The following is a 27909-nucleotide window of genomic DNA, read 5'->3' as shown; positions in this document are numbered from 1 at the left end:
CCATCTACATATTTGTTGGAATAAGGCAAAAATACATAAAAAACTAATTGTTTTAATTTTTTTCATCAAGTGATTTAACATTTTTTGTGTGACTTGATCTGTATTTTATTATTATCCTATTATTATTATTTAAAGCAAGAAATTGAAGGAAACATTCCTCTAATTTTTCTACATGTCCCATACTCTTTGAATGCATCGCCAGATTTGTTGTGGTTCTGATCAAACCAATCAGAGAGCGGAATGGGCGGGTCCTTTTCCTCCCTCCGCGTCCCGCCCCTTTCTCTGATAGTCTGCGCATCTCTCATCCTCGTTTCAGTCCCTGCGGTTTAAGGCTCAGCTTCGTCGTTTATCTCTGACATTTGCGTTCTTTAAAATTTTAAAATCGACACTGCAACAAACAGCAACATCGAATAATAAAAATAGAGCGTTGCTTTTCATGAACATTTCGTGAAATAGCCGAATTAAATCCACCTGCGACACAATCCAAAACGTGGAGACTGCGGTTTTTTTTGTTTGTTTTTTTGTTTTGTCTTTCTTGCTTCTTGATAGAAAAAAATATATAAATAAACAAACATGAAAACCAAATTTATCAACGGGGTTTCGTCTTCCCCTTCTATGTCGCTGGGCCTCCTGGTGACTGCGAACGCTCTGCATGTCCAGCCCGACACCCAGGAGGACTCCAGGGAGCTTGTCCGCCCCGAACAGCCGGACCTGGAGACCCGTCGCAAGGCTTATTTGTGGTGCAGGGAGTTTCTGCACGGAGCCTGGAAAGGACTGGCCGAGGAGGACTTCGAGATCACCATCATAAGGTGACAATGCGTCCACTCTGCATGTGTAATAGGCGTGATAGCGGCCAGCGTTTCTGTTGATCCATTGTGTGAAAAGATGAAGTCAGACTCAAGCCAATAGTAATGAGTCAGAACAGCCATGTGATGTGGTGATGCTAAGCTTCTCGATTTATTGAAAATGACTGAATGCATCTGGTTAATTTAGTAAGATGAATCATTGTAATGTGTCCTTCCAGATTTTCTTTAAATACTGTGTTATTTTTGTATGTTGTATGTTCTAATATAGGTTAAGAACAGCAACGTCCTATATTTGCTGGCTGAATGTTTGTTGGAGTGGAAGGTTTATTTAATTTTTTATTCTCATAGTGTTGAGCAGGTTTTGTTGGAGAACAGACCGGCATGTTGCCGAAATGTCGGTCCTACAACTCAACACTGTTTAATGTCAAGCTAAATGGAAAAATAATGCCCCATTTGAAAGTACCGGATGTGACGTTTAGGTAATTTTTTTTTGAAAGGCCATGCTGCTGTAAATTGTACATTTCAGGTGTTTAATTCAGTAAAACTAGTCATTCAGTAATCCTTATTTAACCTCAAATGTGCTTTTAGATGTTGCTATTGAGAGATGAGTTTTCCCATTTATTCTAAGAAGGGTTGAATGGCAAAGTTTGGATGGAAACGGGCATCTAGAAATTCTGCAAAAAATTAAGCTTAAATGTTTGACTTAAATCTAAAAGCAATACCTGATTTAGAGGCTTTAAGATGAACATTTCTGGCAGTTTTCTGTTAAACTGGTTCAGATGTTCACTTAAGGATGCCTAATTCAATAAAACTGACCATCTTTATTTTTACCAGAAGATGGCCGCTACATATTATATTTAAGAAACTTGGTTCTTGATCAGTAGTCTTCTTTACTATATATTCCCAAGAATTTGACTCACAGCAACCTAATACTGTTTTTTTTCCTTTTTTTTTTTTTTTTTTAGAAATGTTGTTTAAATCTTTAATTTGAAGCCATATTAGGCCACGTTTGCAGACGTAGAGACAGATATTTACTCCAAAAAAGACATTTAGAGAGAAACGGGAGTAATTTAGTTATTTGTCTTTAGTTAGGGTCCAAATTCAATATTTATGCTCCTTTAAGAAGTTTCTTTATCAATTTTTGGCGGAATCGATAAAGATGTTCCTCTCTGTTTTGTCTACAGCTTCAGACAGGTCTTGACTCGATGAGCTAGAGTTGCAAATTTATACCTAAGTTGAAGTAGAGCCAGCGCAGACTTCTGTCTCCTCTAGACTTCTGTCTTCACTACATCCTGATGAAACAAGTTTCTGCTCTCCTTCTATCTCACACAGGAAATGTGTGGGTTTCTGTTCTGGATATTATAAATAGATCTGCTGCAGTTCAGGAGCTAATACTGCTTGTACTGGTCACATTAAACATAAGCAGGAGCTTCATCAGAACCTGAAGAAAACATGAACATTGATCACTATGAAGCCCTATCCCCCTCATTGCATGTCTGTTTCTTTTTTTTTTTTTTTTTTCTTTCCACCAGAGGGGGGCTGAGCAAAAAGCTCTTTTTGGGCAGCCCCCCCGACTCCCTAGGTTCGGTCGGGGACGAGCCGAGGAGCGTCCTGCTGCGCCTCTATGGGGCCATCCTGCAGGTGGGAGTTGTTTCAGTCTATCAACCATAAGCCAAAAAGTAGGTCAGACTCTTCACCAGGATGTAAAACTAAGAAAGTAGTTCCCTATCAGTGTGTTTAGTTTTTGTTGTTGTTGTTTTTTTTTCTACACACAATTAAGAACCGAAATGTAGAATACATACCTAAATCCTCTTTGAAGTAAAACCGTCAAACTGTTTGCCGTTATCTCAGAGATGACTCATGTAACAGGGGTCAGTGTGATGTGTCAGTGCCACCATCAAAGGTTGCTGTTGTGTGTGCGCCTGTAGCTCATATGCCTATGTTAGAGTATGCATGCATGTGTAGTAGTTATGCCTTCACGTGTGTGTGCGTGTGTGCGTGCGCGTGCGCGTGTTAGCCATTGTTGTACATAGTGATGTACCCCCATGGCTGTACATGCATGTGTTCTTTGCCGTAGGCTTCCCAAAGGAGCGTGCCTTGGGCACTCTTGTTCCCAGGTGAACCCACCAAAAAACACGGTACAGTATGAGATCTCTGAAATCTCAGCCTAATATAAAGATGTAACACACACTCATGTAGCACAGCGCCAGGAAGACACAGAGTGGAGGGAAAACGAAAAGCTGCAAGCTGTATATCCCCCCCCCCCCYYKSCTCTAAATCCCTGCCTTGTGATTTCTACTTTTGAAGATGTCAGCTTAATTTTTTTAAGTAGGGGACAGAGTGGAGGTCTTGGCAGTTCCTGCACGTCAGCAGATCCCTCAGCTAAAGAGAGAACGATCGAGCTTCCAAATGCGTAACACCTTGTGCGATTTACAGTCACTGGAAAAATAAAGCTATGAAGTATGAACAGTGATGGCTTAGTTACTTAGAAAAAGTAACTTTAATCGGATTACTGATTACTCCTTGAAAAAGTAACTTAGTTAGATTACCGTTTACTTGAGTTGGAAAGTAACAAAATTACATTAAAAGTAACTTTTTTTAGCTACTTTCAGCAGTTGCTAACAGCAACGCTCCGCCACCAGTGAAAATGACATTGATCTCTGCCAAAACTTAATTGCAAGTTATTTTATAATGGTAACATCAACAATGTGTCTCCACTTATAAGGTTGAACTGAAGGGGAGATTGTTTAATGGTCAAAACAGTACAAAAAAAACTTTAGTAATTTTTGTGTGTTCCAGTATTTTCTGGAAAACTATAAATAGGATTTTAGACCCCCTGCCCAAGCCTCCAGGTTCTGCGTATATGGCCCTGCGTTTGCTGTCAGAGCGCAGCTCACAGCGCTCCTCCTGCCGCTCCTCAACTCAGATGTCCTGCTGCACACATTTGTGACACTTATCTTAATTTTAATAATTATAATGGCGTTTAGTTGCGCAAGTTTACAGACACATTCATTGCGCCGTTCGTATTAGTCTTGACGTTTGCAGTTTTCTGGAGCGCAATGCGAAACTTGACGTAATTCAGAGGTAATATATTAATTTGACATGAACAAAGACACAGCAGGACGGATCATCCAGGAAACGATGGACAGGGAGAGTCTGACTAAAACTAACTGGCTGTCAGACACATTCTGGGGTTTATGTCTGCCTCTTTCCAAGCCCAAAAAAGCGCAACAAAAAAGCGACTTTAGAAACTTCAGAAAAAAAAACAAGCCCAAAGCGGCTTATAATAATCGGACTTGGAGAGCGAAACTCAAAATAGTTCCTGTTTTATCAGCAACAAAATGCCCATCTCCTTCTCCCCCTCCATTGTCTATGTTTCTGTCGCTGCTGATACTGTCACATAGAGACAGCAATCACTCCTCAAGACGCGTAGAGGAAATAAAATTAAATTACAAAAGAAAATAGTCACGCAAAGTGATTTCGATAAATAACTGTAGTCTGACTACTGGATTTGAAATAGCAACGCGTTAGATTACTCGTTACTAAAAAAAGTGGTCTGTATTCACTGAGTATGAATACAGTCAAGTGATAAATGAAAGGTCAACATAAAATCCAGGGGTGGCAATTTTTCACTGCAATCAATTGAACCAGTCTTCTTCCCTGGTTAAAGCTTTTGCTCTCTGACAGATTATCTCAGACTTCCCTCTACAATAATTTGACTAATAGAGGAGCTCATTGTTAGGACACCTACCCCTCCTGTGACTCCAGCGCAAGCCCAAATAATCATCTCTCCTCCTCCGTGCTTGAGAGTTAGCATGAGTTGTTTTAGGACAGTTAGATTTAATTTCCTTTTCACCAAAGATGGTGCTGTGAAGTATCTCTAACACGTCTCATCTGTCGCAAAGACATTGATCCCAAGGCAAACTTTGCTAACTTGAGGGCTAAAGCTTATCCAAACAAGCAGTACTTGTTTTATTAACTTTAACATTTAACTTGCTAACTGAGGCCTGGAAAGTCTGCAAAAATCTTTTGCAATTTTTCTGAGCTTTGCACAGCGTGGCCTTGAGGTGCGGAGGGTGGCATTTCCTGGTATATTCACTTACAGGAAGACTGGCCACCATCTTAAATGGTTTTCAATAGGGCTGCCCAATATTGTTAAAAAAAGAAAAATTGCAATATCTAGTATTCCAACGATGCTTTATAAAATCATCATCACTCTTTATAAGCTGCAACATCTCAGTCACTAAGATCTAGATCAAGTTTGAGAGTGAAAGTTCATTCATTAAGCTACATTAGTTATTAGTAAACAGAGTTTTAATATAATGTTACCTGAAATATCATAGCAAAGTCAAATATTGCAGTTCATTGCAGCTGTAATAATGCATACATTGAAACTGCAAGCAACTGTCAGCTGATGGATTTCAAACCGATGAAACTCCTGTTTTCATGGAGTGGTTACTCTCGTTTGTCATTCAGTCCAGTTGGTCAGCATCACCTCTTTGCTCCTATGGAAGCAAAAAGGGGGCACTTAGTTTACCCGGTGATTGTATTGACAGTAATGGAAACTTTTTCCCACGTCTGTAATCTTGCCCAACACCGTTACATGCTGAGTCCATGGATTCATAATGCCAGACTCGTCTTGTAGCACGGATGCCGGTGAGAAAACTCCTGCAGAGATAAACTCCCGTTGGTCGCAATGATTTCAGAGGTTGAACGATAAAGGCTGAAGGACTTTGAGACGTCAGGACAACATTGACTAGTGACCTGCTGGCGTTTTCAGATTTGTAGAAACCTCCCCCCCCCCAAAAAAAAACAAACGCTGTTTGCAATAAAAGAAAAAAGCTGCCCAAGACAAAGATGTCGACTGCCTTTCAAGGCAATTTATACCCCAGCTCACATTAACCGCTGACTTAATGAGAGCTGCATTAAGTTATTAACTTGCGTCTGCGTAATTACTAATGGGTGTGTAAACAGTGTTTATTGCTCGGCATGTCTGAACGAGCTGAATCACTGCGTCCTTCACCAAGGTAACCGCAGCCTTCTCCGCTGTCTCACAGCAGGAATTAGCGGCATCTAATCAAAGAGCTAATATGATTAAAGAAGACAGACGTCCATGTTTAAGTGCTCGGCTACTAATGATTAAACCAGCTTTGACTGCACTGGAGACTGGGTTTCTCAGCAGTGAAGACATGCAACGCTGGACTAGAAGAAAGTTAAATTGTTGACAGAAAACATTTGGCACTCGTTTCTCTCTCTGGGCTGACGTGTCAGTGTCACGTCAACCCAGACGTGTACAAGGATAGCGAGAAGGAAGATGAGCTGTTTTAATGTCTTAAAGACTTGGTGTGTGTTTGAACTCATACTGTACTGTAGGGGTGGTCAGGGGTTTTAGCTGATGATGCTGCATGGTTGGCTTCGCCTTTATTCATGGATAGTTCTTTCCTTTTTCTCTTGTTGATAGATGTCCTGTAATAAAGGGGACTCCCGACAGTCAAACAAAGAGAATCACTTCCAAGTAAGTAACTGATGATGGTGCTGCCGTACATTTTGTTTCTCTGTCCTCAAAAGATGGTCCACAACAGAGCAAACCCACACTAGGATGTTCCAGCCTCTCCTTGGTGTGTGTGAACGCATCTATAAACTGTTTTGATCTCTTTGAATTAACTTTTTTTTAAATTATTTATGGGGATTCACAGAGAAATCAGTGGATATCTTGAACTTACACTAATGTGTTGATGCCCTTTTTTTTTTTTTTCTAAATTACATTACAACCACAAACTCCAATGTATTTTATTGGGCCTTTATGTAACAAACCAGATGTCTGAAACTCCAGTCAAAGGCCAAGGCCTGGTCATTAACTAATCATTTGATTCAGGTGTGTTGAAGCAAGGACACATCAGGAAGTTGCAGGAAACTGGCGCTCGAGCACTGGAGTTTCAGACCTCTGTGAGAGACTATAACTCATAATTGTGAAGTGAAAGAAAAATGGCTTTTTAATAAGTTTTGCACAGAAAAATCTGAAAAGTGTTCTGCACATTTGTATTCAAATCCTTTATTCGGCTACCAAGAAATAAAATCCGGTGCCACCAACTTCTTTCTGAAGTCTCTTTGTAGAGTCAACTTGCATATAATTTAATCCCAGAATAAATCCATTGTGTGTGTGTGTTTTTTTAAGGCTTTACACATTTTTTTTTTGTGAAAATTAGAGAGCAAAAAGCATGATGGAGACAAAGGAACACAGCGGACAACTCTGAGACGTTCTGGAAAAGCTTAAAGAAGGATTAGATTATAAAACAACAACTCAAGATTTTTCCATTTTACAGAGCTTTTTTCAAACTATCACCTGAAACTAGGAACTATACCGTGAACAAACTCGACTTGGAACTAGGTCAGCATTCATAAGATAAGAAACATAAAAAGTTGAATGAAGTGCTCTGCTAAGAAAAGACCAAAATGTAACAAACCCCCCCCAAAAAAAAAAAAACATGTGAAGATGCAATGTGAATCATGCTTAGTATCATGCCTTGGGAATGATCTTCCTCTTCAGGAACAAGAACTACTGCTCAGAGTTAATGGGAAGTTGCTAAAACTAGATACTGAAAATAAATAAGGCAGCAAAACACTCGAGAAAGTGTTTTGTGTCGGGGATTTTTTTTTGGTTTTGGGTTTTGCTTATCATTTCTGTGTTCCTTGGGTAAATAAATCTAGGTGTGGCACTATAGATGGGGGAAAAAGACAGTTCCACACAGCTTTTCCTTCCACTTCACAATCATGCACCTCGTGACGGTCAGTTGCATCAATGGGTGGGAAGACCTTTGCAAAGCACTGTAAGTTCACAATAGATTTACCTCCTGCCTGCTCCTCTGGCGTCCTGGCACGGCATGACTCTTAAAAACAAAGTTGAGAAATGTTTTTGATCCATCCCATTGTTTTTCCCCCACTCTGTTTCAACCAGTTAAATCCTAAACAATGGAGTTGTGCTTCATTTCAAAGCACAAAGCCAACGTAGCTGTGGCAGTCATGTTGGCTTGGTTGTCCGAAAGGTTCACGCTGTCGGACAACACGGCGGCAAAGTTCTGTGTCTTCAAACGAAGAGTACACATACAGCAAAACAGGAAACTCTTTTTATGACTTGTAGAACGTAATGCTCTGACTACTAAGTTTTAAAAAATAGGCAAAACTGTTTCATGCATATGTCCTTACTGAACAATGTATCATGTTTTTTTTAACCCATTTTTGAGATTTTTTTTAAAAAAATGTTAAGTGATCTTGGTCAGTAGTTCTGCAGCCTTTCTGAAGTTTGATTGTTTTTGTTGCTTTTTATGAATTTTCTGTGCAGTTTTCCTCTTTTTACATTTCTAATTCTGAAATACCTTTCACAAACATTTATCTACAGCTTTCTTTAGATGTTTCTTTACCAGAAATCTCCTGCCTCACTGATGCCTTTTTTGATGCAATTTTTTTAAACGTTGAAAAAAGTTTTTCCTCATCTCTTTTTTTTGTATTATTTCTGTCTTTTCTTTGCATCGTTGTTGTATAAACATGGAGGATTTGTTCACAGTTTAGGTTTTTTTTTTTTACCATAAGAATAGACAATGTGGGAATTGTAGTTATTTTGAGCTCTGTTAAATTCTTATTGACTGACAGAATATTGTGCTGTATATGCAAAAAAATGAGGGAAGTGGGGAAAAAGGACCTAAGAGAAAAGGGATATCAACCAAAAATACAATTTTCTATACAAAGAAATAAGGTTTATCAAAATAAGGTTTATCCAAGACCTTTTTTGCATTACTTCAAGTCATTTTCTTTAAAATAGACAATTGTGCAGGATTTGCATGAGCTTTAATATGTTTTGCTTTTCCATGTCTCTGTATGTTCTTAGCTATTGTTTCCTTCAAAGTCTGCAATGCAACCCAGTTCGAGTATATCTGACCCAATTCAGCATCTCAGCAGACACACATTGTGTTTTTAAAACTTTGAAGATCTAAATTAGTAAAGGGTTTATGATTATTTACCCAAACTCATACTGAGCTTAATACTATTCTCTAAAAAGTAGACGGGATGCACAGTTTACATCAGGGTTAGTGTACAATGATTGTTTATACCTTACACAAACTCCACTATCAGGATGACTCCAGTCCAGCTAATGAACCTCGATGAGTCACACTAAATTCCTAGTAAAGCAACATGTACAACAGGACTTTTCCTTTATGCGGACCTCAAACCCACTGACCTGGAAAATGCTCGATCTTGCAACACATCATGTGATTGTGACCTTCGAGCTACATCCCGGAAAGCTAAACAATGACTCTTGGTCATGTGGTCGTGTTGAGGTCATCAGTCAGTTAACTATCATTACCACACTGCCATCTTTCCTTAACGATTACTGCTTCACCTCGGCTGCTTCCTTCGACTTTAATCCGGGTTAATGCAGAGCTGACCCTGAGTTGGTGGCTGGGTCCAGCTTTCCTAACAATGCTGTCTGGTCAAGGTAGATCCGATCTGGATTAGAGCGACAGGGAAGACGTCACTGCGGTACATTAGCCTCTAACATACATTCTTAAAACCCAAGGGACGGAGACACAGAGAGATTGTGCTAATGATAGTAAACAAAGGAGACTCTTAACCGCTTAAATATTGGTTTTATTAATAGGCATCACAAGGTTATTGAACCCTTTCCCTGTTTACCTCATCCCGTGTTGCACATCATGGTTTTACAGTTTATTCTAAATATAAACTAAATTCCTGTTTTATTTAATAATGTGCGAAACCACAATTTTCTGTTTATTCAATCAGTATTATTTACAGTTGACACAAAACATTTTAAAATACCCATGATGGGCTTTTTTGTAATATGCTGAGTTTACAAAAAAGCTTTACGTTATGGAAACATGGTTGCCCTTTTTGACACTGGAGAAAACTCCGGTTTTTAAGTAGCTGGCCACTTACCAATTAAGTGGTAGTTTTAGACTAATTCAACCAATAACTTGCATCCCTACTGTCATTGGATATCGTTCGTATAGGTTGAATGAAACAATATGCAGCCTTGTTCAGTACTTGAGTACTTTAACCCATTGATGGATTTTAACCCCCAAAATTATTTGTGAATATTTCACCACTTTGCAGAATCCTTTGTGTCTAAAATATCTGAAGTAAAATGCAGCTTGGGAAACTGAAATACCACATGCTCCACATGCTATGGATGGCATTTTCAAAGCAGTCAATCAAGAAGCAACATTTATTTTCCTTGGTGCTGATTGGCTGTAGCCCTAAAGAGCAACTCTGTTTGAGATAAAGGAGACTATGGCGTTAGGGCTAAGATGGTTTTTACTGTGTGTATTAATGCATATGAAGATATAGCTGATGTTTGAAATGGTAAAATAAGCAATTATACGTTTTTAGAGGGGGTATTAAGTATCTTATCTATTTGCGAATGACTATTATCCCTGCCAGGGATTCATTGTATGCTCTTAGAATACCTGTTGTTTAAGTATCGCATTTTAATTTGAAAAGAATGCTCTTGTGGGTAAATAAATAGACATTATGTAACATCATGAGATGTGTTAAGTGTTCGTTTTAGTTCTTGTTAGTGTTGCGGTTGCTTCTGACAGATTAATGGAAAAAATGTGTCACGGTATTCCCGCTCTGTTCAGATATATTTGACTGGTCATTAGTACCACCCCCATGACTGGCTTATTTACACACACAGTAGGGGGAGATAAGCATTGAGGTCAGAGCAGCAGCTATTGGCAGCCCTCGATGCACCTGCGACATCTTTCCGAGATCAGCCGCGAAATACCTCAGAGCAGAGAAGCAGCACTGGAGCGTGTCCAGAGTAACAATTTGCAATCAAAACACAGAGTAGGAGAAAACCCAGTATGTTTGGGGGGATAATGACATGAATGGGACTCGAGCAGAGGATGCCAGCTTTACTACAGGAAGTGTGCGTTTCCGGTCTAGCTTCAGGAAGCCACGGGTGGAAGGTCTTTGCTAGAAATTGCGAAATCCACTTGCCTCTGAGTCACAAGAAGCCTCGGTGGCCTCAAATTTATTCTTGGCTGACGGTTCAACGTATGAAGAGAAAGTGAGATGAATACAACAGTCCAACAACGCTGACAATGAAAATGGGTCAAGGGAAACGAAACAGAGGTTGATGGAGGACAGCAGTGGCATCAGACAGTCAATATGTCAACATGGTTCAGTCAGTCTGGCTTCGCTGCTTCCTAAAGTTCAAAACAAATGGCTTATCCACAAAGTTAAAGGTCTGCAGCATAAATGTCTGCTCAAAATGTTATCTATTACATAGCTGTTAATTTAAACTTAAATTTTTGATGTAATTTGCTGAAATTGCTTTTAAATAGACTTGTTTTTAAATAATTCAGTTATGAACAGGGAGTGTTAAAAAAAAAACAGTTGTGTTGTGAAAAAAAATACATATATTTAACAAAGAAACGTTAGAGACCACAATGAAATAAGCACATTAACAAATATTGATTTAAATATAACAAAATCACTCATAATTTTAAGTGAATTGTTGTCCTTCCACTTCACAATGATTCATTGCTTATCATTAGCCCATTCCATGAAATACAACAAAGAGTGTGGTTACAATGTGACAAAATGTGCAAAACTAGAGTTAAATATACTTTCGCAAGGCACAGAAAGTGATTTTTGTAATGTCTAAGAGCAGGACTGGAAAAATGAAGACATGGAGATGCAGATGTGGTAGTAAGATAAAGTTTCAGAAGAAAAGGAGAGACGTTTTCTCAGCTTGTCCCAATAAACAAAAATAATTCACACAGGAGGATGTAATTTTTGAAAATGGTTGCTTTCAAGACTTTAGAAAATATCACACACATATTAAATATTAGCTTAGCTTATTAAGACATTAAATTACTTTTTGCCTGACATAGATATGTAATACATATGTAAATTGCCATACATATGTAATATGCCATACATATGTAATATGCCATACATATGTAATATGCCATACATATGTAATATGCCATACATATGTAAATTAAATTGAGGTGCTCCTCCTACAGAAATCTTTCACTCTTAGCTAGACATTGGTATAAAACATTGGTAAAAATAGCAGAAGATATTGGATTTAGATCCTGTAGAGAGAGCTTATTTACTGAAGTCTTTACATGTGCTTTGGATGTAGACTCCCTATCAGCTGGTTTGTCATCTGGCAGTATTTGTGTCAAGATGATTATGGTAATGTGGATAATTCACGTTGGAGATTTGAAAGCGCATGGGATCAGCATTCTGCAGATAAGGCCTTATGTAATCACAGGGAATATTATTTGAGCAAAGGAAATGGGGTGAGCTGCAGAATCATCTGTTCTGCATTAACGTTGAGTCATTTTGGATGCATTTACTGTGATCTACATGTATCTAAACTGTTCTTATAATAACCAAAGTATATGCCATGCTCTCTCTCAACATACAACTGTTTAAAGAAAATCTCTAAGCTAAAGTCTTTCTTTGTCATAAAAAATAATATATATAAAAAATTTTTTTGGAACATTTGCCTTTTTTGGCTAGAAGTCTTAACATATAAGAAACCAAAATCCAAGTAACCTCTTTGAGCAGCACATTTAGTGCCGAGTTTCTGTGTTGGCGCTTCAGAGCAGTGTTGTTATTCCGAGGTCCATCACAGTTTGGATCCAAACATCTCAGCTTTGTTTTCCTTGAGCTGGTTTCCTGCTGAACAATCTGTGTGAAACACATTCCCCTATTTAATGTGCCAAAGATCACAAGTTTTACAGCTAAACGCATGACTATTGGTGTTTCATTGTCTTCCATACTAGTGTTACATCAATATGTCGCATTTCTTTTTCCTACCACTCGAAGCTCCAGTAAAAACAGAAAAAAAGAATAAATAACAATATCTAACAGTTTAATTACTTTGCATCTGTGAAACTTTGCATCTGTAAATTTAGAAAGCTAATACTAAAATAGTCCAAAAAAAATTTCTACAAAAATCCAACAGGTTTATAAAAGATAGATAGATATTTGATATAAGGAGGGAGGTTATTAAACATTAACTAAAGTCAAGATACTGATTGACAAGGAACAGAGTTGCATACAGAGATATGGAGAAGGTCTTTGACAGAGTCGAGTGGTATTATCTCTTCTCGGCCCTGGCAAGGTTTGGATTTGGCTCTAATTTTATATTACCAGTAAGATTATTATGTAAACACGCCCAGGCCTCATTGTGGGCCTATAATCAAAAATTCTCTCACTTTTAGGAGTCTCATATAATCAATGGAAACTTTAAGGGATTCACTGTGTTCAAGATCAATTTATCCAAAGGACCTTTGTTCCTTCTGACCAACTGTGAGATTTTTTTCAAGTTTCTACTAGTCCGCAATTTCGTAAAAAGGATGTTCTCATCCTTGACTGGGCGTCTCTGGGAAAATTAGGGGAATTTTGTAATTCTAAAGGATCCACGGTGAAATTAAGAAATTGGAAACAAAAGAACCCACCATTTTATTTTGACCTTCTACATGATATAATGAAACATGTCCAATTAGGAAATATAATATTCTTAAGATGCAGGGCAAAGTTGACACCTCCTGTGTCACATGGCAGCCTTTCATAGATCATGTTAATAAAGATGTGGGAATAATTAGATATTTCACCTCCCCCACCACCATTCCCATACACAAACACACATATTTCCTGCCCTTTTTTTGTTGTTTGATCTTCAGAAAAAAATTTTTTTTCATTGTTTGTTTCTCATTGTCCTGTCAGCTTGTTTTTTGAAGCAAAATTTATCCCAAAGTGGACCAAGAGAAGTGACTTTGTTATTCATTTTTATTGTTGTGGACATCGCTTGTGTGTCAGAGTTAAGGCCGTACCAGAAACGCAAGACAAGGTTCCGGGCTGGCTATGGACTTTTACAAGGAAAAAAAAGTGATTAATTCATTAAAATGCTTAATGGATTGAAATCTATGTAAATTAACATGCTGAAGTCCCGTCCATACTGTTAAATAGGATTGTCTTTGTTATGTTCTACAGATTCAGCCAAATAAATGGGATCAACTTGTGTGTTTATGACAGGCCACTAAATATCAGAGGAGGCAAATAAAAATGGCTGTGTTCTAAAATGTTCGGGACATGGAGACACGGCTATGTGGGGTTCGATTCCTGACCCTCAGATCTTTGCTGTATGTCTTCATTCAGTTTACTAGCCATTTTTTATATACAAGTTATTTGTAGTTCTGAATTATAGGGGCAAACATGTTGTGTTCACTCCAATACCCAATGCCTTTCTTAAAACAGAGTCGGACCCTGGGGTGGAAAAAAAAGCATCTACTTTGCACAGTACAGTATGTACAAACAGGACAAATCTCTTCCAAGCTTAGTCATAAACTTGTTCAACTTTTATTTCCGCCAAATTTTAATTCTTTTGTTTTAGTAATCTGCCTAGAATAGGTCAAGAGTTAAACAAGTAGCAGTGTGACAAATGTAAAAGTGGATGGAATACTTTGTCAAGGCACTGTACCACTAAGTATCATGACTCACGTGAAATTGTGAGACATTGTTTTTTATTAAACTTGAGCTTCTGCTGGACTCTTGATCGGAAGTCTCAGCACAAGACTTTTGTGTATCTGCAAGACAGATTGAGAAAGACTAAGCAGTCCTTCCTGCTTGGGCAGCTTCAACAGCGACTACTCCTCCGAGACTGCCAAGTCCTGAGAGAGTTTAATCTACCTCTTGTCTTTCCCTCTGCGCCCTGGCAGGCAAACCCAAACACATTTTTTTTCTTCTTTAGAGTCGCCCATCCATGTTACCCACTCCAAAACTTGCTTTAAAACCTTTTTCAGGCACCCTGGGAATGCTTTGGCGTTTCACATGTCACTCATCAAATTCTGGTCCTTTAAAACAACTTTTGTGGTACTTAAAAATTTTAAACTATTCACAATTTGTTTCTCTCAGTTTTACTTGATGCAGGCAGGGCAAATGTATTTGTACAGCAAATTTCAGAAATTGGGAAGGTCGAAGTGTTTCACATGATGAAAACATGAAACAACAAACACAAAAACATTACATTGCAATGTAATGAAAATTTGGAAAACAAACTAAAATTATTGATGTTTTAGTTAGTGAAAGACAACACTAAAAAAAGTTTTTTTTTTCCCCTTGATTTGGAGGAACTGTAGGCTTCTGAAGGTTTCAGCATTTTTGTAGTTTTATGGCAATTTGTTTCAGATTAGAAGATTATCAAATGAATGTTTCTTTTCCATGTGTGGTTCTAGGTTTAGGGGATGCAAAGTAAACTAGAACCAGAGCACCTACATGGTCTGAAATGTTGATGCAACAGAAATTGATCTTTTTTGCGTTTGGTGCAAAACCATTTGGTGATTTATAAACTAACAAAAGGATTATATTTTTTAAGTCTAGAACTGGGGTGATGTGCTTTATTTTCTTAGTTTTAGTGAGAACACGAGCAGCAGCAGCATTCTGGATCAGCTGCAGATGTCTGACTTCTTAATAGATATTTGAAGACACTGTTGCATAAATCAAATGCAACTAAAGATGAATATAAGAATGAGTTTGTCATGATATTACTGGGACATTCGTTCCTTTATCCTAGAAACGTATTTGATAGAAGGCTGATGTTGTAATTATCTTTATATGTCTCAGATGGTTCAGGTCTGGGTCCATCCAGACGTTAAGCCTGATCACGAGTTTCTAACTTTAATAACTGGAGCTGTGTGCTGACTCTTGTTTGTTCCTGTTTATGTCCAAAAGAATTACTTGTGTTTTTATACAGCTGAAGAAAATTATGGCACACTGTGAAAAATTCACCACTTTGCCATTGACTGGTTCTATGCTTGTACTTGAACGGGTTTCATGGTGACCTGGTGACATTGCAATGAGCTGCTCTCATGTTATAGAACTAAAAAAAAAAACATAATCGATGGTGTGAGCCTTTCCCAGACGTGAAGAGTTTTACGTTGTCTGTTGCAGGGAGCAGAGGCCATGGTTCTGGAGAGCGTGATGTTCGCCATCCTGGCTGAGAGGGAGCTGGGTCCGAAACTCTACGGCATTTTCCCTCAGGGTCGCCTGGAGCAGTATGTCCCCGTAAGTCGACATGCTTTTGTTTGCAAGTACAGTCCCTGTGATTGTCTAAAAAAATAACTTAAAAAATAACTTCTATGCATTAGCCAGATTTTGGGGTATTAATCTCTCAGCTATATTCCAGCTGAATACTCTCCTTTTGTCAATGTAAAACCAAATAATGAGAAATTGCTGAGCTGTAAGGCTGGCTTTAAAATTATGACATACGTGTGTCCATCAGCAGCTCGTCTGTCACCAAGAAACCATAACAAGCGACTAATACAAAATAGGGGATATTTGCAAAGTGGAAAATGAAACACTATTTTAGTTTTTTTTATATACGTTTACATGCTTGTATTAATCTAAGTGCTCTTGAAAGTCACCAAACTAATATATAAACTTCACTAGAAAACTAAAACGGCATCATGAAGGCTGAGGAACACAGCAAACGGGTCAGCGGTAAAGTTATTCAGTTCATCGTCTAAAATTGGAGCGGATATGGAGGAACTGTCAACTAACTGAGGATACAGGGAGAGCATCATTTGTAGCTTTTTGGCAAAAGAAAAAATTGCCATTGTTCAAAGAAAGATGTCCTATTTCCAGTTTTCAACACAGTATGAAGAAGACACGGGTGCAACAAGTTGCTTAGGTCAAATGAGAGGACAGTTTTACTTTTTAGCTTCTATGAAAACTTTAATATATTATATATGAAAGTAATCTTATGCGTAACTCACTGGAGAAGCATGGACTAAGATTTGTTTTCATAACTGACCACAAAAATGAGTTAACGAAATGTCCAGCAGGTAAAGGTAATTCTATTTATATAGCACATTTTCAGCAACAAGGCAATACAAAGTGCTTCTTTAACATGCATGTCATTGTAGTTTTTCTAATTTGTGGCTTTATATTAGGACCTCTTTGGATGAGTTTCAATAAAACCCACAGAGGACATTGGTGCATAACTGTGTGTTTCTCAGTAAAAGCACAATATTGAGCAGACGTTATAAGCAAGTAAAATAAAACTAGTATTTGCTCTTCACCGAGTTTGAGGTATAGCTTAAAACAAGGCTGACTGTTGCTGACTCAGTGTGAGAAACATTGATCTGTAATGGAAAGAGCCGAAGAGTGTTTTCTTGTTCGAACATTCACCGGAAATCTATTTACAATCCTGCGCTAAACCAAAAACATCATTCTTAAACTTTGCTCTAACAAACAAAATGCACAAGCAGTGTTTCTGGTTCTGGTTCTAGCAGTTCTGGTTGCTCTGCAGCAGCTGACTTCATGTAACTACAAACGGGAACACAAAGACGGAAACGTGGTCGATCGACTCAAAGAATTGATAGCTCATGGCAGTTTTTCCTAACCCTGGTTCTCAAGGCACACTGACCTGCATGTTTTAGATGCTCCCCTGCTTCAACACATTCAGCAAAAACCTGTTAATCAGCCATCAATTGAACTCACGTGTGCTGAAGCAGGGGAACATCTAAAACATGCAGGTCAGTGTGCCTTGAGGACCAGGGTTGGGAAACACTGGTTTATGGATCTCTTAATTTATTTTCCCCCATGTTTTGTTACTGGGAAATATTTTGGATGTCTTAAAATATTTTGGATGTCAGAAAACTTACTAAGCCTGGTGGTATTGGCATCAGGCAAGTCCATCAGCAGCTCACCGTGTTTTTGTTAAAAAAATGTTAAAAGTTGACAGGCTAGTCAAAATATGACATGTTAGTTATGCTATTTGAAGACATTATTGGCAACTCTTAAACACCAAGCATACTATTAAAAAAGAGGCAAACAAAAAATAAATTGAATTAATATCATCAATTTCTGCACTTCACTTAACTCCCAATTAAGTAATTAGCAAGTGGATCTTAAAGCAGTAAGTAATGCTGGTCACATTCAGAGCTGCTTAGACCTTCAAGGGCCCCATAAAGACTTGACATTTTACACAGACATATAATTTTAACATATTTATGGAGAATGAGAGTATTATTAATGAATGGTTTCAGCTTAAATAAATACAATAGTTTAAATTGTTTATCAAATTTCAGACTTAAAGGAGTTGGCAAGTTTTCTTTGTAAAAGTGCAAATAAAATTCTTAATAGTTTGATTATTGTATTACCATGTCAACAATCATGATGCTAATCTTTGTGTTTGAGCTTGGTTTGTTCACAAATACCTCCCCAGCAAATAATAATCAATTATCAGTGATTGCTTTTAAGCCTAGGTTTGTCCCGCTCTTTCAGATTCCACCAAGTCTGTTTTGTGGTGCCGATGTTTTTAACAGGAACATTTAGGGGCCCCTAAAGTATGTTCTGCTCAAGACCCTATAGAACCGAGGGCCAGCCCTGGTCACATTTAAAAGTATCGGTGTTGTATTGTGATTTGTTTTTAACTTTCAGTATTTGCAAGGAATACTAGATGAAAAAGACGTGTTCGTGATTGACTAGCAGCTTATTTGCATAAACTTTATCTGTTTGCAAGTGCAGACACAGAGTCAAGCGTGTGTCAAGGCGCGCATTGAGTGCCACAGTGTGCGAGATGTAAACTTACAATAAACTGGGGGAAATCCTGTTATAGTTGTTGTCTTCATGGTGAATTTAGTTGTAATAGAAATATATTCTGATGTTACAGAGCCGTAAACTGGACACCTGTGAGCTAAGTGACCCCAGCATCTCCGCTGAGGTGGCCCAGAAGATGGCCAGGTTCCACGGGATGAGGATGCCCTTCAACAAGGAGCCAAAGTGGCTGTTTGGGACCATGGAGAAGTGAGTCACTCAGACCTCTGTGTCACCATTCAATTAATCGGCCTTTGAAGAGTTTGGTTATTCAGTAACCTAAGGTTTTTCCATGATAACATGTGGCACCGCTGATAAGTTATTGATATATTAGATATCAGCTTATCGAGAAGCTTTCCCCTCTGAAGTGCTTTCACAATGTCTGCTGTGTTACATCAGCTTTATGTCTGCTGGAGGAAATGAGGGCTGTTTCATTCCTCTGAGGAGTCCTGTAGGCACCTATAATTTGCTCTTATCTCTCTTATTCTGTCATGCTGCAGTTTGACCTTTCACGTGAAAACTTCCACATCAACAAAGAAATATGAGTTTTCCGGATACATATCGGAAAACTGCCATGAGAAAAACTGTTAACAATCCCCATCCAATGAAAATTATGCCTGTTACGCAGAACAAGCTATTGCAGAAATAAGGATTTTTGCCCACAGGAAGCACTAATGCAAATGTTTAAGTATCACAATTCTAATAAATAAAAAGTAAAATAGATTTGATTACATAAACTTGCAAATTTGTAGACAAGTGCTAGGTAAAATGTCTGAAAACATTTGTGTTTTTGACGTCGTGACTTCATTTTAAAGATTACACCAAAAACACAAAATCCCAGCAACAATTTCAGAATCAGCGCAGTCTCACTTCAACAATCTAAAACGAGTGTCTAGCCTAAGTATTTCAAGTCAAAATAAAGTTTTTTTATAACTGCTCCTGCCATTTTTTTCCTCCAGGTACCTGAGCCAAGTCATGAGGCTGAACTTCACCAGAGAGTCCCATCTGCGCCGCTTCAACAGCATGCTCGCCTACAACCTGCCGCAGGAGATGGAAACGCTAAAGTAAGCTACCAAGATCACAAATTCATAGAACATGTGGATGTGCAGCTTTAAAACGGAGCTAAGTGATGATGCGTCCTGATGTAATGTTGCGAAAGGGCAACAAAACATATAAGAAGCACACGAGAGTATAATTCAAGTTCTCTTTGTTCAACAAACATGCGGAAACATGACTAAAATCTAAAACCGAGGTGAAGAGGCTAATTGTTTTTTTTCAGCCATATGATCAGGGAAAAGTGGCCTGAAGCTTTCAGTAACAGATGATTAAATAACATCTGGATAAACAGATTGGGAACCTTAAGCATACAGTGGTAATCTATGTTAATTTCCCTGGATAAACACTTTGCCATCCTAGCATTGAAGTGTCTCTTCTTTTTTTAAACGTGTGACCAGGTTGCTGCTGGAGTCCACACACTCCTCTGTGGTGTTCTGCCACAATGACTGCCAAGAAGGTAAAACACACTAACACACACACACTGTTTGTCTTTCCTCTGTATGTGTTTGTTTTGGTCCTTTTCAGAGGAACTGAATTTTGCTTCTTGGGTTGCTTGTAGGAAACATCCTGCTCCTGAAGGGCCGCCACAGCTCAGACAAACAGAAACTGATGCTGATTGACTTTGAATACAGCAGCTACAACTACAGGTACTAAAGGAGCAACATTATGCCAAACAAATAAAAAAAAAAAAAACACACAATACAGAACTGAATAAATCCATGCTGTGATCATAATGTTAAATTCTGAACGGCATTATGAATCTTGGCCATTCTGGCTTTCAATGATTCTACTTCTCACTCTCTTTTACTGAAGCCATTCGTACATCTCACTATAAATAGTGAAAATGCCTTTAAAACTCCTATAAAATACCACATCTGATCTGTCTTCCATTGCTTTGGTGTGGAGTGCTTTAGTGGTGACTGTATTGTTTATCTTACTTGGGCTTCTCTTATGTTTCTGGTACATTAGGAATAGATATGTTACACCCTTAAAGTGTGGGAAATGATGTCAAAGGAAAATGTGAAAGAAATTCATAAATTCAATAACTTGGTTTCTGTTTGGAGAAAAAATAAAAAGCAGTATAAATATAGAAAAGTCGCTTACTAAGGAGATTGCCGTGGAAGTTAAAATATTACGCCATCCATTCATCCTTTTTGACTTATGCAACATACTTATTACAACTGAAGCTCGATTGTTCTGTGAAATGTCCCCATGCCTGGAAAATACATAATGCTGCCCCTTTAACAAGAATGATGCGAAACGAAGGTACAAAATCATTTTTTTTCCTACAAACTGCAAATCTCCAATTACCCATCCTCCTTCCAGTAACTCTCCTCCCATTTGACCTTCAGTCCAATGGAAATGAGATGAGCTCTGCTTGCAGTCCACTCTAGAGAGGTACAAAACCAAAGTCAGAGACAGCAGGAGGAGAGAGAAATCAGGCAGTGTAGTTTCATCAATATTTGTTGACTCTGGCGCTTGTAAGTCGGCCTGTTAAAGTATTCACTGCAGCTGTTACGTAATCGTAGTTCTGCAGATTACTGCAGATTGGAGAGAACGGAAAGACCTATATGTGTGACTTTGAGACATGATGGTGCAGTGGATTTCCACTGCTGTTAATCTAAAGGAGCACTTTTTTTACGGTGTGTGTGCATTTGTCACCATAAAGGCCCATTTTTCTAAAAAAAAATAAATAAATTAAAAAAATTACTGTTTTTGGGTGAGGGGTTAGCTTTAGGATGTGTGAATTGAGTTTAGAATAGGTCTAGGGCTTGGCATGTACTGGTACTGGTTGGGTCTAGGGTAAGGTTCAGGGTCACGCTACAGGAGTTAATGAAAAATGAATGGAATTCAACGCAAAATCCTTGTGACGATAGAAAACCTACTCGTGTGTGTGTTTGTGTGTGTGTGTGAATTCCTCAGTGGCTCATTTATGGGAAATGGAGTAGATCACAGGGAACTCCCACCTCCTCCCACCAAACTTCAGCCTATCCCCTGCAAATGTTGCACACCAGACACGTGACCTCATGGTGCTGGCCCACCATTGCGCTCACTCTGACCCTTACTGGGGGGTGTTTGGTTTTTTTTTAGGTCTTGGCTGATAGGCATTGGCTCAAAAAGACAGCAGAAGGGGAGACCAGCCCCATTTGGCACCTCCCAAAAGAGCAAAGGGACATTTTGAGACGAAAACAATTCTGATACAGTCCTGATAAAATGTGTGGGAAATTATATCTGCTGCAGCTCAAGAGGCCACTGTCTGTTTCTTCCCAAATCATTTTGACCATTAGAAAATTACTTGTGGCATGTGGCAAGTCAGAAAGAAATGCCTCTCTATTTATTTTTAGAATGTTCTAGACATCTGGAGATATTAAAACTGTTCAGAATGAACATTTTCTGATCATTTAAGACTCTTAAAGCACTAAACATAAACTGCTATCGAAGCTTTAGAGAATGGGAGCAGAGTTAGTTTAATCTACTTGGGACTGATTCATCAAACACAATGAGAAAACAAAAGGAAGCACTAGAGTAAACATGTTTTAAGCAAACCAAGGAACTTGTGCTTTCAACACACTTAAAACCTTTTGTCTACTTGGCCTGTTTCAGAGGCTCCTGCAGAAAGAACAGAAAGTGGAAAAAATATATTATTGATATTCTAATGCAAAATGTTGTCTTTTTTTTAATAAATCAAATACAAGAGGACCTATTGAATAAATAAAACATGTGGTCTCAATTTTAATGCAGACCTTGCTGTAGATGTTATACAGACACAAAATAGTGTCGACATTATTAAAAAGGCATTATGTGTGTTGTTCACTGAGGTTTTATTAAGTAGGAAGTAAAGTGAGATATTAACAGCTTCAACAACAATAACAACTGTAAACAATTCAAATGGAATCAAAATGTCCTATAAATAAATCTATATTTATTGTGAACTGTGCGCTTTATGAATAAACCAAACTGAATTGAAAATTCAGACGGAAGCAAACGGAACAAAGAGGATCCAGTCTTTACCATGACTCTGATTAATGAAACTAAAGGCATTAACCCTTAAACCACTCGTCTGTCTGTTTGCATTGCAGAGGCTTTGACATCGGCAACCATTTCTGCGAGTGGATGTATGACTACACCTGCGAAGAGTTTCCCTTCTTCAAAGTTGATACCCAGAACTACCCTTCAAAGGCCCAGCAGGTCCGCGTCGGCTCGCTTGCGCCTCGTGCATTTCGTTCTCGACGGATGATTAACAGATGTGAATGTGTTTTGTGGGCAGCTTCACTTCATCGAGAGCTACCTGCGCGAGTCTGACCAGGGCTTTGACAACCTGAGCGAAGAGCACCAGATGAAGCTGAAAGAGGAGCTGTATGTGGAGGTCAACAGGTGAGTTCAGTGTCTAACCTGACTGGCATGAAGGTAATACTTTCAAAGTGTTTTTTTTTTTTTCCTAAGAAGTGCAAAAACTTGCTCTGTGTTTGTTTCTGTGGGTAGGTTCTCACTTGCATCTCACTTCTTTTGGGGCTTGTGGTCCATCATCCAAGCGAGACTCTCAACCATCGAGTTTGGATACCTGGTGAGCCTTTTCTGTTAACGTACAGGGATAAAAGTTGGCTTCTCTACATGTTGTTATTTTTCATTGTCGTCAGCGTGTTTGTTATGTGCAAATGGCAGCAAGCACTGTGTCAACACCTTGAGTTGAGACGAGGACAGAGTCCATCAGAGCAGGTTATCATGATAGCCGGATCGGATGTGATGAACTAGTGGCGAACAGATATTTAAAACCCTTGAATCCAAACATATTGATGTAAAAAATAAATAAATAAATAAATTTAAAAAAAGGAGTTATCAACTATGCTACCTTTTTTGTTTTTAAACACCATATCAAAGTAACTAAAATGTTGCATCCCACTGCACTTGATGTTGCTAAAATTTGAACATTTTGAACCGCACAATAGTTTGGAATGCTTCAGAAAAAATGTTGTGGTCTCTTTCTGTCGTAATCACAGGATTATTAAAATCGTTTGATTCATTCGGGATGGACTGGTGTTGTATTCCCACAGGTCAAACAAATAAATAAGCAAACTATCCATTTGTTTTTAACTACTAAAGTTAAAAACTCAAACCACTGCAAAGCTCATCGCCATGTGTTCACGAACGCTTGATTGTAATTGCAGGAGTACGCCCAGGCCAGGTTTGACGCCTACTTCCAGCAGAAGATGATCTGGGCCGCCTAATGCAGCAGGCGACTGGATGATTACACAACACATTGAGCCAAAATGTCAGCAAGAGGGCACAAAAAGCTGAAAAAAAGATTCAAAGATCCACGCTTTACCTACTCTCCCCATCTTTAAAGGGGATTTTGCTGCCTCGTGTTGGTGTTTGGTCGACCAAAGCCAAAACTTAATCCAGTGGCTAGGCTCTTGAGTTTACACCTCCAAATCAAACGCAGTTCAAAGTTTACAATGTAGCTACACAAAGGCCAACCGAAAAAGGAAAGGCACTGACTTCTACTAACCTTCATTGCCGCTCAGATGTCCTCTCTGCTTCTGCTGGACCGTACTGCTAGCATGATGGATTTGAGTAGGTGAACGGCAGATTTGGGGGTACTGCTAGAGCGGAAACGTTAACATTGCATCAATGTGTATGTATAGATCATTCTCTGATGGAGATGCTCTATGGGAAGGAACCAAAACGCAGACTACTCTGCATAGTTTTGCTCACCGAGGCAGCCAGTTGCTAACTATGTGTATTATAATATATTATATAGAGTTCAATGTGCCAGTAGCCTGTCTAACTGATGATGGGCTGAAGGGGTTGGTGAAATTATGACTTGATTTAGAGATTTTTCTGTACACTTTTGCTGTGATTTCCTTTTTTTTTTCTTTTATTTGGGTGTGTTTGTCATTGTCAGACCAGAACTTTTTAAAGATGTGAATACTTTCCTCCAGATGATACTCGAATGCGCAAATTCGTCAGGTGTCAGTTTTGCTTATGCCTGAGTCTTTGTGACATCCTTACTAATCGTACTCACAACTGGGCTTTATATTTTTTTTAAAGCAGAAGTATGGAGTGTTTAAAAGTGTTTTACTTTATTTAAGTGACCAATAGATACACATCTCTGTACAATTTACTGAGCCAAATACCCTAGCATGTTTTTATGAACATTGCTGCTAAACGCCACATTGACAATTGTAGAGACAGCTTTACATAGAGCGCTGCTTCTTTCTTTCTAATAATGGATTCTTGGTGATTGGTCACTCGTGTGTTGACACAAGTGCCTGGTACCACGCTGCCTCTTCATTGTGCTCTTCATCCAGAGTAATGACACTGGCAGTCGAGGCATCAAAGCTAATCTGTTTTGCACAAACCCACTAAAGTAAAAGTTGTAAATAATTACTGTGTAAAAGAGGTAGTTGACAGATTTCTACAATTTAGAGACCTAGGTTATGTTAAAAATTCAAGCTTGTATTATAATCTGTGCTTTCAGTCGTGGTGAAAATTGTACTGCATTTGGTGACGGAAATGAAAACAGAAAAGGGCAAACGGTCTCTCAACTATTGCGCTGTTGAGTAGCAAACATGGATCCGAATGTCGAAACCGGAGAAATATAATCACTGCACTAAATCGATAGACTCCAAACACCAATTATACATGTATTGTAGTTAAATGCAGTATTTAGTTTCTTGTGTTTAGTTGTTTTTCATACCCTCTGTTTAATCGGCACACTGGGCTTCCCTTTAACGTGGTTCCTACAATGTTGAAGTTTGTTTCCATTCTTAATTTCCGTATTTTGTTTTTTTTTTAATGGATATAAAAAACGTGATGTTTTTTTTTTTTTTCAAATAATAATGAATGGGATTTCTGTATTACTCCATGTTAAAATGACATTTTTTTTATTTTTGATTTGTCATATCATATTGTGAAATTAATTTTATAACCATAAGTATTTAGCTTTTTAAGTCATCAATATCTGCAGACGTATTTAAAAAAAAAAATCAAAAATGGAAATTTCTGTTATTTATTTATTTTTTTTGTCCTGGCTTGAGTACAGAATTTAAACTGGACTGTTTCCTAAACTCAGTCTACTTCAGATTAATCAGGAAAAGGGCTGAACAGCTACTTTTTAGTTTTTTATAAACTGAATAAATGTATCCAAAAATTCACAAATTGTGCTTGGTAAAATCGGAGAAACCCTCACAGCACTTCCCTATTCAAAGCAGCTTTTTTTAAACCTATTTGGCCAAATGAATAAAAACTAAAATTTTCCTCAACTTAAAGATGACTACTTTTTAAATTGGACTTTTTAATAAAGGATAAGGAAAAGCTAATCATAACAAAGATAATTAGTCTTTCTTGAACGTTGAGACGCACTGTAGCACTGTTGTTTTATTTATTCTGTTATACCTCTATACTAACACAAAATATTCCCTATGGAAAGTTAGCAGACTCTACTTTTTACATTTGAACACTTTTACCCACCTTGTGAACAGTTCCTTATTTGGGACATGCTGACAGTTGCTAATGCTAGTCTAAAGTTCAATGCCATTAATCCACCAGGCACGCTGTGAAAATAAATACGTCACTTGGTGTATGCAAGATTTAAACATTTACTTAGTCTGTCATTTTTTGCTTGGTTTCTAATTTCTGTCCCATTGTCAGAGAAACTTGGTTAATCTAAGCTGCGTACATTTTTGCCTTATTCGTCTCCTTCATCTGATTGTATGTGAATACTTTGGTGGGCATCATGAAAAAGGCGAGCTATATAAAAGCTGCAGTGATTGTAGTCAAAACCTTTTGAGCACTGTGAAGCATAACAACAACTGATCACTACACCGGAAGCTAAAAACTAGATTCGAACATCGATTGTGGCACTTTTGAAACGTTATAAAAGAAGAAAAAGAAAGGAAAAAACAAAAGCAGGGTTTCTGAACTGTGACTTTGGAGTTATTTAAATGTTAGTTGTACTTTTGCTTATGTATTTATATTTACTTTTTAACGTGTTTCATATGTAGATTTATTTTTATTTTGATAGATCATACTTGATGTCCACCGTCAGAATGTGCAAGGGGTTGTACTGGACAGATATTTAATTTTCTTTTTCTTTTTTTTTTTTTAAAGTTGCTGGTACATCTTTACTGTCTGTATCACTTGTGGGATTTCCTTTAAGCTAACCCGAAATATTATTTTGTTTTAGACATTGCCTTTTATTCCTTTGTTCCTCTTGTAATGTCATTGTTTATTTAAAAGAAAAAAAACATCTTGATGAGTAAAACGCTACATTCCATTCATGTTTTATTTTATTTTTTTAAAGTGGGATCACACACACAATGAACCTTGAGACCCAAAGGTTGGTTTTTAATGGTTCTCTCAGTCAAACTGTAACTAGACTCTGGTCGCTGAACAAACACACCCACTCTGTATATATTTAATGTAATATTCTCTAACAAATAACAAGTAGAAAAAAATATTCAAAGACAAATAATGAAAAACGTTTTACCCTGTCATCATTGCTGCTGCACAGTGCTGTGAAAAAGTATCATCCCCTTACAGATTTCTTCTATTTTTGCTGGTTTTCATAAAAAAAAAAAAATTCTTATCACATGGAAAAATAAAAAAGTAGTTGATTTCAGTTATTTGTGAAAAAGTACTGGAGTCAACCTAGCGAAGACGGAATTGCCCCTTACACCAGTGTTTCTCGATTTGGGTCCTCGGGGACCACTGCCCTGCATGTTTTAGGTGTTTCCCTTCTTCCACACCTGACTTAAATAAGTGGGTGATTAACAGGCTGCAGAAGCACTAGATAGAAGGAGTGAAGGTCATGCAAACATTTAAGTAAGGCGTTCTGGAAGAGAGACACGTCTAAAATATGTTAAACCTAACAACTGGTTGTCCCCACCTTTTGCAGAAATGTTTTAAGTCAGCCATATTGCAGAGGTTTCCACCTGAATGGCTTGTTAAAAGTCATGCTGCAATATTTCAATGTGATTCAAGACTTTGACTAAACCACTTCAAAACCTTTTGTATTTATCAATTCCCGCCCCCCCCCCTCCCAATTGGTTAATGTTAGTTTAGGGAGCTGTTTTCCCACAAAACATTTGAAAATGTCTTCTTTTTAAAAAAGTTTTATTCAGGCTGTCATTGTCAAAGTCAGTTCTTCATCTGAAAACAAATCAAAAGAAATCTGCAAGGTGGCAAATACCTCTTTCGCTGCGCTGCACATTACGGTGTTCTATTCTTTGATGATGACCACAAATATTCTGTGTCTTTACTCACCCTTGTCATCTATGCAGCTATAACTGAATGCATATGTACTCACAGCAACTCGCTCTGTAATCGGAAACGTTTTTGTTAAACTGCAGCAGCACTGAAATGACTGTAAATCTATGCTTTGCACAAATAAAACTGAAAAGATAGAGAA

At 38.1% G+C, this 27909-nt stretch overlaps 1 protein-coding gene across 1 annotated transcript; it reads left to right on the top strand.

Moving 5' to 3' along the window:
* The first annotated feature begins 277 nt into the window (after window positions 1-277).
* Window positions 278-27909, top strand: chka (choline kinase alpha). The gene is made up of 12 exons (XM_008411745.2): window positions 278-809; window positions 2339-2447; window positions 6268-6321; window positions 15795-15908; window positions 18520-18653; window positions 19403-19507; window positions 19898-19956; window positions 20059-20146; window positions 22580-22688; window positions 22768-22874; window positions 22983-23064; window positions 23666-27909. Exons 1-12 carry the CDS (start codon window positions 574-576, stop codon window positions 23723-23725), a joined length of 1257 nt encoding a protein of 418 aa, XP_008409967.1. The 5' UTR covers window positions 278-573; the 3' UTR covers window positions 23726-27909.

This window comes from Poecilia reticulata, linkage group LG6 (assembly GCF_000633615.1).
Source record: "Poecilia reticulata strain Guanapo linkage group LG6, Guppy_female_1.0+MT, whole genome shotgun sequence".
Lineage (NCBI taxonomy): Eukaryota > Metazoa > Chordata > Actinopteri > Cyprinodontiformes > Poeciliidae > Poecilia > Poecilia reticulata.
This window is presented reverse-complemented; position numbering and strand designations above follow the sequence as displayed.

Bases quoted from the DNA above. Each gene is read 5' to 3' on its own strand.
- chka (XM_008411745.2), top strand. From the start codon at position 574: ATGAAAACCAAATTTATCAACGGGGTTTCGTCTTCCCCTTCTATGTCG. The intron at 810-2,338 runs GTGACAATGCGT...TCTTTCCACCAG, and splicing joins TTCGAGATCACCATCATAAG to AGGGGGGCTGAGCAAAAAGC. The intron at 20,147-22,579 runs GTACTAAAGGAG...TTTGCATTGCAG, and splicing joins TACAGCAGCTACAACTACAG to AGGCTTTGACATCGGCAACC.